The sequence below is a fragment of the Arctopsyche grandis genome, chromosome 7, assembly GCF_051622035.1.
Source record: "Arctopsyche grandis isolate Sample6627 chromosome 7, ASM5162203v2, whole genome shotgun sequence".
Lineage (NCBI taxonomy): Eukaryota > Metazoa > Arthropoda > Insecta > Trichoptera > Hydropsychidae > Arctopsyche > Arctopsyche grandis.
Window position 1 is genome coordinate 19582062 of NC_135361.1, and position 14951 is coordinate 19597012.

Genomic DNA, 14951 nt, shown 5'->3' on the forward strand with positions numbered 1-14951 from the left:
CGTTTATTAAGACTGGTTTACACTGGAATTCCTGAATTTATAACCATAGCAGAATTTCCCGGTGGAAATCCCTAACTGCTGAGTATTTTAGATTGTGGTAGTGATCTAGGGTTTGTTAGGATTAGCTAAAATTTTTATACTTGATTTCTATTGGATTTATAAATAATTCTAATTGGAAATTTTCAGCGTGGCGGGCTTTCAACAGAAATGACATCAGCACTCGAAGGGTTAGGTATGTTAGTTCAAATCGGCATGGATTCTAGTGTAGTAAAAATTCTGTTAATATTCAATATTTTCTTCCTATTAGAAATGAAGAGTATTATTACTACGAGCTTTCGCTCGTAATAAATGGCTAAGTGTGAATGCTACTAGATGACACAAATTTAATCTATAAGTACGCAGATCTAAGGAGTGTCAATGAAAGTGTTGTTTATGAAACCACTTTCTATGACTAAAATGTGAGATTTTCTACTATCAATATGCCTACTCTGGTCGGTCCGGTCTCAAGTTTCACTGGTTGGTTCTCCCTGACCTTCCAGCCTTCTAATTGACGATGGAAGATTCACTTCATCTCGCAACACAAACAAAGCAACAGTGCTCGGCATGCGCATTCACTTGCGGCTGGTGATCTTGGTTGCATTGGTTATCTTCACGTTGTGTTTTGTCTTCGAAAATGTCCTTTGCTACCGGTGTGAAGGTAGTCGAGTCCCCCATCATCAGAACATCAGACCCACGGAGGCTCCTTGGTTCAGAAGGGTCACTAAGAGTCTGGCTGAACTACCCAAGGTGCCCGAGCTGAGCGATCATATCCTCATGTTTAATCGCGCGCCAAAAAGTGGCGGTGAAACCATCGTGCTAATGCTGCAGATGCTTCAAGGTTACAACAGCTTCAGGCACATCCGGTTAGCTGGAACTTCCGAGAGGATGGATCATCAGCAACAGGTATAACTCCGAATTTTCAACAAAACAAACCAAAAAAGTCTCTCACGCTCTCTTCCCAATCAAACGAGAGTAGAAAGTGAAATGTGAAACTCATTTTCTAACATGCTAATACAAGATTATGTAGATTTAAATCAAACCAGTGACCAAACGCCTTCCGTTTAAGTGGACAGTTTTAGTTTAAAATATGTAATAATATCTTCCATACATACGATTTCCATCATATACCTATACATATATTTTATATTCACATATTGCATAGTTAAAATCCGGTATCCATTGTAAACCTACCCATGTCCTTGATGGAGGAATGTTTCATCGATGACGAAATTTATTGCATTGTTTAAGATTGACTCATATAAAACAAATAATCAATTGAGTGTCAAAGCCTATATGCCACAGGCTCCCAACTTTTAGGGCGGTGACCCTTTTTTTATAAAAGCCAAGTGACCAGGGTAAACGGATTATTTCGCACATTGCGATCGCGCGCACGAAAATCACAAATACGGAATATCTGGAACTCGAGCTCTCGTTAGTATGATAGTTCGCGTACGTGTCCCTCGATGGATGGAATTTTCGGGTGCCAGATATTCTGCGATCGAGATTTTAGTGACGCGTGCGAATTGTGCGGAACAATCACCGAAACGTGACCAACAACTCCAATACATCTTAAAATATCATTATACCAATGGCGGCTCGTCTATATGGGCTGTGGGGCTGTAGCCCTCCCAGTATAGTACAAATGCATGCTATTTTTGCCGTCCATGTGGGCTGCAGCCTCCCAGTATAGTACATATTCATGCTATTTTTGTCTGAATTTGATCACCGAGCTACTACAACTCGATTAATCTCTGCAGCCCCCCTTCTATGAATTCTCACAAGCCGCCACTGCATTATACTATTTAATATTATTCAAACATCTAACCATGGATTAAAAATGAAAACTACGTATGTATATGTACTATAGTTAACATTTTTTAATTTATTGATACACTTGAAGACCCCTCAAAAATCCTTTGCGATCCCATTTGGGTTCGAGAACCATAGGTTGGGTACCTGTGCTACATCGAAATAATATTTAGCACTCCTTTCTCCAAACATGGGATACACCGTTATCGATCACTGTCACGCAAGGATAAGTACAAGGATACAATTTTACCGAAAACACTCCAGGGGGTGATTTTGGGAAGGTATGTGCTGGGCGTGCCATGAATATGTGCAAGGCATGCCAATTTTTTTTCGCGTGTTTAAAAGTATCTAAAAATAACATGTGGCGCATTCCTTCCTGTGTGATTTCGCCCTAAGTCTTGTCTACATTCGTTGAAGCCAGTCTTTTAATGTTAAACGTTTAAACTATGCTTTGGTGTCAACGAATTTTATAGTATCATCCTTGTTACAGTACAAACTTATGAAAGCATTAAAATTTTTCAGAGCTCTGCTCCATTCAAGTTCCGAGTTTAATATCAAAGTTCAGATCATTACTGTAAGGCAGAAATTGTGCATTATCCATATCAAATTAATAATAAGATATCATTTTTTACTTACAGAAAGTCTTCACTAAAGAAGTATCAGATATCATTAGAGAGCAGGCAATACCATTAAGTTTTGACAAAACAGTTTATTTCACGAACTTCACTGAATTCAATATTCAATCACCAATACACATAAGTTTAATAAGAGAACCTTTCGATAGTGTCGTATCAAGGTAATATTGATAAAATGCGAATCAGTTTAAATTTAATAAATTAAGTGGTTAATAATTCAATTTCAGAATGTCAGCATTGCCGCTGAAAGGAACTACAGAAGCACATCAAACAAAAATGGTGAAGAGTGTTACTGAAAGATTCGCAGACTGTTGGATAGCGGGTCGTCCTCGATGCTCGCTATTTGATGGAGCTCCACACGAATTTATTATACCTTATTTCTGTGGACACGATCAAGAATGTTTGAAACCAAATAACAGATGGGCCTTGAACCGAGCTAAAGAAAATGTCGAGAGATACTATCCAGTTGTGGGACTCCTCGAATATTTAAATGAAACCGTGCTTGTATTGGAGAACAGACTGCCGATGTTCTTCAAAGGAGCTAGTGAATTATACGCTAATAAGATTTCTGGTAAGATAATAAAACAATACACATATACATATATTATAAACAATGTATGATTATATTAATTTATGTTTAATTAACAGAGTCACAAAAGAATTGGAAGCGTAAAACAATCGTGAAGAAAATTGTTGAAGAGCGATTGAAGGATATTTTGGCGTCCGAACATGAATTTTATAATTGGATCAAAGCGAGATTATTCAGTCAAGTAAACTCACACACCTAAGTAAATGGAAATGAAAATCATACTTGTGAAAACAATATGGAGCTGAAGATGCAGCCGTAGACGACATGGAGAAATATTAAGAAAATTCTTGTACAAGATACATACGATGAATTTGAAACAACAAAAAGACAGTTGACAAGAAAATCTGTCAAAAATAAAGTCATAGGATCAAATATGAATGGCTTAACAATGATACAACTGTTTAAAAATCAATATTTATTAACTTAATTTAGAATTATAAAAAAAGCAAAATGCAACTTACACAACCTCGCAAACATATGTAAAAATAAATTACATTCTTTCCGTGTTTTATAATATGAAACATTGATTTATTTATAACATTTTTAAATAAATTGCAATACACATTCAAAATTAATTACATATTCCCAAAAATATATTTATATAAATATGAATATAATTATTGTAATTGCAGATGAAAATAATTTGTCAACAAAGTATTACGTAAATACATTCGCAATAAAGAGCATCTGCCAGGCAGCAAAAGTACTAATAAAAGCATGTAATTTTATTGAGAATGCACGTGCACTTGTAGATTTAAACTTTCATATGTATACAAAAATGTAATAGCAACAAAATGTCCAATCTTTTACGTAATATTTTATTTAAATTGTAGAACAGAACCATTACTTCAACATCGAATGCAAATAACCAATATATTACATACTCGGCATTGAAAATAACACTTGTATTTTTCATGTTTCTCAATGTAGATTTTACAAAATAATGTCAAATAAAACTCATGAGAAGTCAAACAGTAATACAAACATACGTATGTATATATATATATATATATATATATATATATATATATATATATATATATATATATATATATATATATATATATATATATATGTAGGTATTTACTGAAAACATCAGTTATTGCTAAGACATTACTTTCCTCGTTTTAAAAATTGAACCGTTACGTAGTATCAAACATTCAGATAGCAAGATAGAAATAGACCTGAACTACATGATGAAATGTGTTGTTTTGGATCGTAGCCTATGTTATTTTTGTGTCAATGAAACCAGGAAATGTGAAGTTCAATGCAATGACATTCGAACAAACCTACAAAATCATCCAGATTTTGATAGTGAAAAAGTATTTAAATGAAGACGCACACTCAAACATTAAAATGCGAAGACCATGAATGCAGTGAGTTATAAATATCATTGTAAAACTGAACACACAAAACTTGGCAGTGTTCGTGACTTATATAGCTTATAGAACTAAACAAGGAAGATCCTTGACTAGCACTCCAGAAAATTCAACTAGATATTAATGTATAGAACATTGTAAAACTCAATGTATGTAAAAATGTATGTAAGTATTAGCATCAGTGGCGAGTGATTACGAACTAATATTTAAAACTAATTGGTTCAAATTATTATACGTAAACAAATGTTTTGATTGGAATCTCAAATATTTGATATTAATTATCATAATCAATACAAATATCACAGTTTCAATGATTAATAAGAAGTTAACATACATTCGATATAAAAAATTTGATTCATAAAAGCGCATTACAAAATTTGTTTTTTGAAAAAGTGTTATGATTTTGAAGTGTAATTATCGCGAGTGTTTCACATCAAGATCTTCAATATTCACGAAAGCCTTTACGGCAAAAGGTGCATGTAAAACAAGATCATATTGAGGTAGAGTAAGTGCACCAACAGGAGCATGACTTGATCACGTCATTTCTTTTTAGGATCCTTCAGACCGGCTCCAGCGTTGAATTTGAAGAAAATTATATCGCCATCTTCCACAGTGTAATTCCGACCTGTAATAAAAATAAAATTAAGACTGAATGCAAAATATATACATAAATTAAATTATTTATTGTACAGTATGTACCTTGTTGCCGATATTTTCCAGCGGCTTTGGCTGCAGCTTCAGTTCCTTCTTCTTTGAAGTCTTTATAGTGCATCACTTCTGCCATTATAAATCCCTTCTCAAAATCAGTATGAATTCTTCCGGCTGCTTGTGGTGCCTTTGTTCCTTTCTGAAGTATAAACATAAAAAAAAATTAATTCCAGTCTCACATGAAATACGTGTTCCGAATCTACGTATAAACATACCTGAATCGTCCAAGCTTTAACTTCATCTGGACCAGCAGTGAAGAAATATTCTAACTGTAGTGCCTTATATCCTTGTACGATGATTTTATCCAATGCGCTGAAAGCATTACATTTAATTTAATAAATACATTTTTAAACAGTTTTATAGAATCATAAATGACTGCTCAATGAATAATAATCATATAAATTATTTTACAATGATACAGGCTGGTCATACACAATCGTGTCCATAAAACCCTGACCTTTAACACTTAAATGTTATTATTCAACATCGGGAAAATACAATTACATTATTCAGTTGAGATAATGTATTCATCAATTTAAAGAATCGGAAAGAGAAATTCGTATGGTGTTTGTTTTTTTTGGTTTGCGGTACGAATAAGGATAATGTGTGTAGCCTTTGAGAAGATCATCTTCTAACAAAATAATAATATCTGCTGACAAAATAACGCTCGCCCAAAACAATTTGGATATAAAACAATAATGGGATGCCTATACTCATTCCTCTGCATGAGCCGACGAATAAATTTGAACGAAATTATTGTAATTACGTGAAACCCAGTGGCAGCACACAAATATTTCATAAAATAGTATTTTTAAAAATTGGCATATAATTATTATATTAACAAACTATAATATATATGTATATACTAATTAAAAGAATCTATTTTTTAATAAGAAAAAAAAAGAAAAATTTCAAAATATGTATAAAATAAGCGTTCTGTTGTTTCATTTAATGTAATCTAAATTTTATGTAATTCGAACTACGATCAGGTTGATGCTAATTTTGAATGCTGCCAATTAGGCTCACTTTCTTTTCAATAAATGGTGACAGTTTCATTTGGAAATCTTTACGCTCACTTTTACGTGCGAAAAATGCGGACTGCCATAAATCTGAGTATAGGAAAAATCTTACACTTATTATTATTTATATGATTTAAAAGTAAAAAAAAAATACATTTTTGAAGGATTGTAGTCAACTTCGACGCCACTGGTGCGAATACGATAAATAAAAGCGACCAAAAAGCAATAAACAGGTACAAAAAACATAAACACAGAGGGGCTACAGACAGACCCAACCTCCATTTCATCTTATCATTGCGCATTATTGTCATTACGATCAACCGAACATCATTATTATCATTATTGGATTCAAACTACGTGAACGCAGACCGTGCCCGTATTATGGCTTTTAACCCTAACCAAAACAGAACATCAATTTCTAGAGAAGAAAAAAAAACAACAACTAAAGTAGTTAACAAATTAGACGGTACAATGAAACAGGAAACAAACACATTCCTGAAAACAAATAATATTAATTACAAAATTTCAATCATACCCCTTTGAATAAAACCCATTAAAATTTTGAACACGCATTATATTTAATCCACGTACTTGGATTAGTATCAGATTTATGCATAATCTCAAAATTTAAGCGATTTTTAAGATGTATACTATATTATATTATAAATTGAAAGTGTCAGCACGTTTGAGGGTTAGCGTTCGGGACTGCAACACGAAATGTCAAATTACAGGGCCATTATGTGTGTTCACCTTTTTTTTTTCCACCGTCAAAAGGAGACGAACTTCAAATCGAAAATATCGTCGTTTATAAATGACTGCATTCATATGAATATAAAATATATCGAACCAATATAAAAAAATATATAGTATTTACCTGGTGCAATTATTCTCTTTCAGGAAATTAGCCCTCTCTTCAGGCTCCATGTCAATGATTTTATTTTCGAAAACGCCTGAAAATGGAATAATCAATGATCCAGGATCGTGTTTTTCTACCCATTCTTTCAGTTTCGGAAGCCTACGAAAAATAATAAATAATTTTATCATTAGAATGCCATTTTTACAAGTTTTTTTATTAGCTTAATTCGTATTAATTTCACGCCATTAAAAATATACTAACCATTTATTCTTTTTCCTAATGTAATCCTTTTCAGAAAGATTCACTAAATACATAGCTGGCTTTGACGTTAAAAACAAGTGCTTATTTAATACTTCAATCTAAAACGAAAAACATAATTATAAATTGTCAATAATTTATATAAGGTTTTCAAATACATAAAAAATGGCAAAAAATTACGTCAGCTGCTGTCCAATCGGCGAATCTGATGTGTTTCTTCTCCTCTACCAAAACCGTTTTGATCTTCGCCATTGCATCCTACAGAAGAAAAAGTGTCAAAACACACATGCATATATACATATTTATTTTAAAGCCCGTTTATACTATCCAGCATAACAGCTCGGCACAACACTACGCGGGAAAAGACTACTTCTATTCATCCTATACAGCACCACCAATTTTCAACACGTTCATACTTGTTTTGAACGAGTGCATGGCAAAATCGGCTTACATATACATTACAGAGCGCGAAGATACGGCGCAATATTGCTTGCGTTGTATCCTCAAGTCAATATTGTCGCAATATGACATCTCCGAACATATTTATATACAAATGGCAGCACTTTCGTTAGTACGGGTGCACTCGCCACTATGCCATCACATGCATGAACATGGCCACAAAATCAGCTCTGCTTGATACGTTTCGGTTACATGCACTGCTGCATAGTATGAATAGATCGTGTCGGTTACTGCTGTTTCGGATATGTCACTAACACATAATGGAACTTAGGAATATGTCCATATAGAATGTACCAAAGAATATTTTTCGCATTGCTGGTTTGAGCTGTACTGGTATAAACGAACTTATATACACACGTGTACAAATTGTTAGACTAAAAATATAAAGTCGAACATGGGTTAAATCACATGGACGCTACCGCAAGAGCGGATATTCCACACTCAGTTGCATATAAAATGGATCGACGCATATGACCAAATTATTTGGGAAATGGCTGATCTATGTGTGCTTAAAATATAATAAAACTATTCAAACATACGAATTCAGGTTTGAGTTTCTTGTCTCCGCTTCGACCGGCATTTTTTTCTAACTTGTCCAGGTTCTGCATCAAGTAATCTTCGTCTTTGAGACGAAGCTCTTCGCCGATGATTTCCAGATCACGGATAGGATTGACTTCTCCTTCAACGTGCACCACATCGTCGTCATCGAAAGCGCCTGTAATTAGCGCACATATTCAAAGCTTTGATCGAAATTTATTTTTGAAATTTGGATATCGTCAAATTCGATGAAAGGATAAGTCAAATTATATTTTAAGGGCGGACGGGCAAAATTACATACAAGATATGATCGACGATCATTAAGTGCAATTTCAACACCTTTTTATGGGCAGCTCGGATTCGTACCAAAACATGTGGTGTTACCGATTAATTTTATTCGTGTTTTATTTTATTAAGTGTACAATAATATATACAACAAATTATTTTTCAAATCAAGAAATCCGTTTTTCAAAAATCAAAAATGCCGAAAAGCAGGTGATTTAATTTTGTACATTTATTCTACATACATATGTACGCACATACATACCAAATTTGAAAAAATCGCAATCGTGTGCCACGTCACGAATGACGTGGCACACGAGTGACCAAATTAGTGGACTCGGTCTGAGTGCACTCGTATCGTGTTAACCCGGTATAAGCGTCTCTAGAAAAAAGTTAGTCGCAGAAACACAGAATCGTACTGCACGGCATGCCTAGACTTCAGCTGTGAATGGGCGTGTCTTCATGTCATTGTCAAAATTCGTACGATCTTACTATCAAAAATCGGCGCTGGGACGAAGCTTTTTGCACAACAAATTGTTCACTATTCTCAACTATGCTCTTTTGCTCTCTGGCTTTGTACGTTAATGGAGCGGTATATTGTTATTTAAGTTTCTCCTACATTTCTTCAAATATATGAATCACCTTTATCGATCACCATGTAATATCACCAATATATTAATAGTAATAGATCACCAATACAAGAAAAAAATATCACCGAAAACACTCCAAAGGGGTGAGTTTTGGTCTGGATCGCCATAGCATCTTCAGATCAGGCGTGCTAGCGTTTTTTTTATGTGTGCAAAACTATCAATCTGTGTCTGCGCCCTCAAAGTTCTACATTAAAATTTTTAACAAAATAGAAAAAGTTTCGCAGAACTTGTCTCGAGTCTGAAGTTGAATAAAAATAACCGAATATGTATGTACAAACATTTGCCGAAATAATTCAATGATGTCAGTGCTCACTAATAAACCGTGACTAAAACTTGCATTTTTTGTTGTTATTTTAGTTGCGGTTGAAAATCGTGCAAATAATTACGTCCGTAAATTGTTTTGCGGCTTTGACGCAAACAAATCATGAAAAAATTTAAACGCTTTGTACAAGGAACGTCGAGCGGCCAACACGAAATTTTCTGTACTTATTGGAAAATGAGAAACATTGTACTTACGACACAGGTTGAAGATGACATCGCAGGCTTTGATGTGGGAGAGGAAAGCGTTGCCCAAGCCCTGACCCTCAGAGGCGCCCTTCACCAAACCGGCGATGTCGACCACGTTGAGAAACGCTGGCACTTTGCTGTGAACATAGCGAAATTTGTAACACCTATAGGTACATACATACATATATACGTATTCGAAGGAAAGAGAACTGTCGATATTTTGAGCACGAAGGGTGAGATGGAAATGGAACGAGGGGTGGTTTCGACGTAATAGACGGGGTGTTGACATTGGTAGGCAAATTTGCCCAGCCACCGAACTGCCTTTGCCGCATGGCAAATTAGCAATTCAAAAGACCTTTCTTTTACAGTGTGTCCTCTTCCAGGCGACAGAAGTCCACAACCATCAGGGGAATGTATACTTAATAATTTGTAAGAACATAAGAATGCATGCGCCTTATAATTTAACAGTTTAGTTCCAAAGAATACACTTGATACTTACAAATGCTTATCTTTTGGCTGAGCTCACCAGTTACAAAAAATGTAGTCATCTTGTTCATTTCAAATTGAAATTAAATTAAAACGTAAGTTTATATCTCCAACTCACTATTGGAGAACTTATATATAAACTGTTCAGATCGTGTAGGTGTTCAATTAAAATTATAAATACATACATATTTAAAAAAAAAAACAATAAGCGTATAATAGGATTAAAAATTAACGTAGATAATATCAAACTAATATTCAATAGTTATTGCATGCCTGATAGCATTTCATTAATGTTAAAATAGTAGAAGTAGTAAATAATTATTTATATTTAGGTCAAATAATAGACATGTCCGGTAGTAAAGATGAAGAGATAAAGAGACATATGAAATTAGAATGGAGTGCATTTGGACGAATGAATGTTGTTTTTAAATCAAAAATGCCACTCTGGCTGAAGAAAAAAATCTTCGATCAATGTGTTACCAGTGATGACGTATGGATATGAAACTTGGACATTGAACGCCAAGATCCTACACAAAGTCCAATGCACTGAAATAAGTATGGAACGCTGTATGCTCGGCATAACGAGAAAAGACAGGAAGCAGAACACATCGGTGAGAAGTCTGACAATGAGCGTGGCTAGAAGAATGGACGAAAGGTGGACAAAATAAGTGCTAGAATGGTACCCGAGAGAATGCAAAAGGGTAAAAGGAAGACCGCAGGGAAGATGGGTAGACGAAATTAGGAAAATTTGTGGAGTGAGATGGATGGGAGTTACGCAAAACAGAGACGAGTGGAAGTGTGTTGGAGAGGCCTTCATCCAGAAGAGGATGGTGAGCGGCTGTAGATGATGATGATGATGATGAAGCGTATAAACTTCATTCAGATAAATAAACTTACTTCACTAAAAATTGTGTAACTGAAATACTGAAATAACCATTGTATTAAAAATAATAACAAGTGCGAGTCCGTTATTTTCAGATTAAAACATTAAGATTGAAACATTTAAATAAGGGTCGAAAAGGTACACAAAACATTGAATGGAAGCCTAAGTATATAAATATGAAAATTATGTATTCTGTGTCGGCTTCCAATGTTTTTCTTTAGTTGATTTCATCAAAGGTTTTACATTTTGTTCCCAAAATTTAATTTTGCTTTAGTAGATTATTTCTAAATCTGAAACAATCTAGTTTACAACCCCTGAATGGAAAGGAAGAGCGTACAGAGTCAATCGTTTGTGAAACATCGTGCGTGAATTTACATCTCTAGGGGGGCGGACGTTATTACAAGGTAGAGTCACCAACAGCTCCAAAAGAATAAGGTGAATGTAACAGAATGGGTACTAATGAGTGGCAGACGGTGCCCTGAATATTGAACCTGATGTTACATATAAAAGAAAAATGAATACCATAAAACATACATACATATAACATATACATTTTTTTAATAAAAATACATAACATGCAAAAACATTTGGATGTCGTTAAAATGAATTGCAGGTTCAGTCAAACGAGAAAAATTCTAATAAGCTTTAAATACAGCTTTGGTTCGATAAATATACATCTAGTTATTACACTAATTAGATAATAGTCCAATTTAATAATTACCTTGCCGGCTTGTGGAACTGACAGAGATAATCAAAACGCTCATCGGGAACTGGTACCCTACGTGCTGAAAGCAATATCTTAATAAGTCTCAGTCACTTTACACACTAACAATAATACGCTCAAAAAATACTTATTTTCATTAGGATCAATAGTGCAGAAAGGGAAATTTTCGGCAGCAGCTTGACTCTTAGTGAGGACGTTGAAGAAAGTTGATTTACCAACGTTCGGAATACCGACAATGCCTACTTTCAAATTCGTTCCCACTCGGCCAATCAAAGGCTTCCTTTCGGGCTCTTCGTGCTTCTTTGGTGGCATTTTGTCAAATCTGCAAATAATAGAGTAATGTTTAAAAAGATGTATAAAATCTTTGGAACATTATTAATACATAGTCGGCATAGTGGCTGAAAGCTTTAAGCTAAAAATTGACTGTTTTAATCTAATAATGCAACATGGTAGATTTCAACACGCTCTGTCTTTTGAAAAAACAAGCTAATTCATAATCGATTTACTTTTGACGTAATACAACATTTCAATACGAATTAAGTTAGTTATGTGCTCGCTTGTTACTGTAAAAACATTTTACAAAAATACTATAATCGTATACATAAATGATTAACACATTTAATATAGTGGTTAAATTAATAAATATTTATTTAGGTCACAAAATAGAGAGCTTCAAACTTCTTGATTTTCGAAAAAGTCGATTTTCTCAGAACATGGATTTTTTTAGTTAAAGCTCTCTGCCACTAAGCTGATGACATATTCTACATAGACGTTCTTACTTTAGTGTATATATTAATATACGTGCATATGAAAATGTTCCATAATGACAAAAATCTTAAATTTAGCTTATCAACCATTTGATAGACAACTTATATTGATTCCAAATTAATATTCATCACTATGCAACTGTCTTGTATTAATAATATCTTCAAAAGTAACAAGTGTTTGACCATGGTACTAATTGTGGAGTGGAATTTTTGTTTATATGATTCCAAATAAATATATTTGATATGGCATGACAAGAGTCATGTCATGCCATATCTATGTCTGAATAAGTCTTCTATGTCTGCCACTGACGTTGTTTCATCATTAGAGCTGCGCCCAAATGTTTCATTTGCTGATGTTTGTACGGGAGCTGCTAGATGTTTGAAGCCTGATATTAAAACTACGTCTGCAAGTATTAGTGAATCTTCTATGGAAACGGTCGCAGTGACGTCGATGTTTGCCTCTTCTCCTACATCTGCCTGCTCAAATGGTCCTGATAGTCGTGATTCTGTTGTGACTGTGTTGGCTTCTTCTTCTGCTTCCTCTTCCGTTTCGTCTCCATTGGCTCAACCTCCGTTGGCTCAATCAAAACTGCCATTTCTTGTGTCAAAGAAAGTCACGCGCCAAACTGGGAGACCGAAAATTGGTAATTTATTACCAAAATGTACGAGGTCTCAGGACAAAGCTGGCTGCGTTTAATTCAGCCGTTTCTACTATTTGTGATGATATGGTAGCACTAACGGAAACATGGTTGACTTCATCATTTTTTGATGCTGAACTTTTTGATTCTTCCTGGAGGCTGCATCGTCGCGATAGAGTAGATCGACGTGGTGGTGGTGTATTATTTGCTTGTCGTGATTGGTTTCGGTCAGTCCGGATGGCAAATTTTGAAACTCTATCTGGTGAGGACTTATGGAATTCGTAACTTGAAAATCATAATCGTGAAAGAATATTACGAAATACAAAAACCTTGTAAACATAGAATGAATTCAAGACGATAAACGATATATAATAATAATTATTATTATTTTTAGTTGTTTGTGTATATATATGTTTTGTTTTTGTTATGTCTAATTTATTATTTTGTTTCTTGTCTTTTCTGTTATTTTGACCATTGTGGCGCATTAGGAGTTCCTGTAAGGCTACAACGGTCCAAACTTTAAATAAATAAATAAATAAATAAGAGTAAAGGACTGGGTAGTTGTTTCTTTGATTTGTAATTGAGATGGTGGTCCAACATCTTTAATCATTCCTTTACTTGCAATTATTTGTAAAAAAAACAATTTTTTTAAATGTATTCAGTATGATATTTATATTATGTTAAACTCTCTTTGAAACTATATTTAACATGTAATTGTAAGTTGGTTTCCTTGCTCAAAAAAGTATTAAAAATAATGTAAAAATATATTAAATAAATTGTGCAATAGTCGAGTAGGAAATATCGTTTTCTGATATTTGAGCCAAAAGAAAAATGACACAAAATAGAAACAAAGTTAAAAAGCGAGAGTGAGATAGAGGATAGTATATGACTCACAAGTATTGCGCAAGTGCGAAAGAGACGCATACAGGTTTATGATTGCGCTACTTTACCGGCATGGTTATTTCGAGGTATGTATAGCGAGCTGGAACGCGTGGACCCGAAAATATCGATTTATTTATGACACTACTGTGCCGGAAAAATTCACTTTCGATTATGTTTATGCTAAAAATCATGCGAATGAGACGATTTGGAATGAGAAGCGATTTCATGTGGGTGTTTTCGGCAAGCCATGTTCCATACGTCAAAAAAATAACCTCACACGTGGGAAGGACGTGGCGAACGTCACACGAACGTGAGATCAGAATATGCGTTAGAAAATCACAACGATCGTATTTGTATGGAAGTTTGAATCGAATCTTACCTTCCGGAGGTCCGTTTTTATGTGAAAAATCGGCAAATCTGCGTGGCCGATGACAGGTGTGACCGCCAACGAGGCGTAAAGCCGGCGCTCGCTTCGAGATGTCGCTGCGAGCGCGCGCTCTGCTTTACCGACTTCTGCAACCATCTGATTTTGTGAGTAATTTTCACAAAAGGGAAACAGAAGCAAACTTCATTTAATTGATACTCTTTTCAGAAGGTATTAAAGACTTCGATTAAATGACAGTATTGTTAGAAATTACATGACAATTATAACAGCTAAAATTTCTACAATTATTTTTGTTTTGGAAGATTTTTTTTCTTGAAAACTTTTTAATAAAGGGGAATTTTATTTTAAAGTTAACAAGTTTTCTACATTTTCATAAGTTTATTGTTCATAAGTGGGAAATGTAAAATAGTGATAAGACTAAATCTATTTGCAATTATTGTGATTGTAAATTTATAATTT

General features: G+C 34.3%; 2 protein-coding genes across 2 annotated transcripts; one reads left to right on the forward strand and one right to left on the reverse strand.

The window, feature by feature from the left end:
• The first annotated feature begins 207 nt into the window (after positions 1 to 207).
• Positions 208 to 3640, forward strand: LOC143914091 (heparan sulfate 2-O-sulfotransferase 1-like). The gene is made up of 5 exons (XM_077434182.1): positions 208 to 341; positions 540 to 942; positions 2487 to 2644; positions 2711 to 3054; positions 3132 to 3640. Exons 1-5 carry the CDS (start codon positions 208 to 210, stop codon positions 3269 to 3271), a joined length of 1179 nt encoding a protein of 392 aa, XP_077290308.1. The 3' UTR covers positions 3272 to 3640.
• A 489-nt stretch (positions 3641 to 4129) lies between these two features.
• LOC143914671 (obg-like ATPase 1) lies at positions 4130 to 14622 on the reverse strand. Its single transcript, XM_077434965.1, has 11 exons — positions 14487 to 14622; positions 11948 to 12142; positions 11818 to 11874; positions 9737 to 9864; positions 8291 to 8466; positions 7473 to 7550; positions 7296 to 7393; positions 7053 to 7193; positions 5375 to 5471; positions 5151 to 5298; positions 4130 to 5076 (listed from the first exon to the last, which is right to left on the reverse strand). The coding sequence occupies exons 2-11, from the start codon at positions 12130 to 12132 to the stop codon at positions 4991 to 4993; spliced, it is 1194 nt and encodes a 397-aa protein (XP_077291091.1). The 5' UTR covers positions 12133 to 12142; positions 14487 to 14622; the 3' UTR covers positions 4130 to 4990.
• Positions 14623 to 14951: the final 329 nt, after the last annotated feature.

Coding starts and splice junctions, on each gene's coding strand:
- LOC143914091 (XM_077434182.1), top strand. CDS start 208: ATGACATCAGCACTCGAAGGGTTAGGTATGTTAGTTCAAATCGGCATG. Junction 342..539: donor ATTACTACGAGCTTTCGCTC/GTAATAAATGGC, acceptor CTGACCTTCCAG/CCTTCTAATTGACGATGGAA. Junction 2,645..2,710: donor TTCGATAGTGTCGTATCAAG/GTAATATTGATA, acceptor ATTCAATTTCAG/AATGTCAGCATTGCCGCTGA.
- LOC143914671 (XM_077434965.1), bottom strand. CDS start 12,132: ATGCCACCAAAGAAGCACGAAGAGCCCGAAAGGAAGCCTTTGATTGGC. Junction 5,472..7,052: donor AAAGAGAATAATTGCACCAG/GTAAATACTATA, acceptor TAATGCTTTCAG/CGCATTGGATAAAATCATCG. Junction 5,299..5,374: donor TTAAAGCTTGGACGATTCAG/GTATGTTTATAC, acceptor TTTATACTTCAG/AAAGGAACAAAGGCACCACA.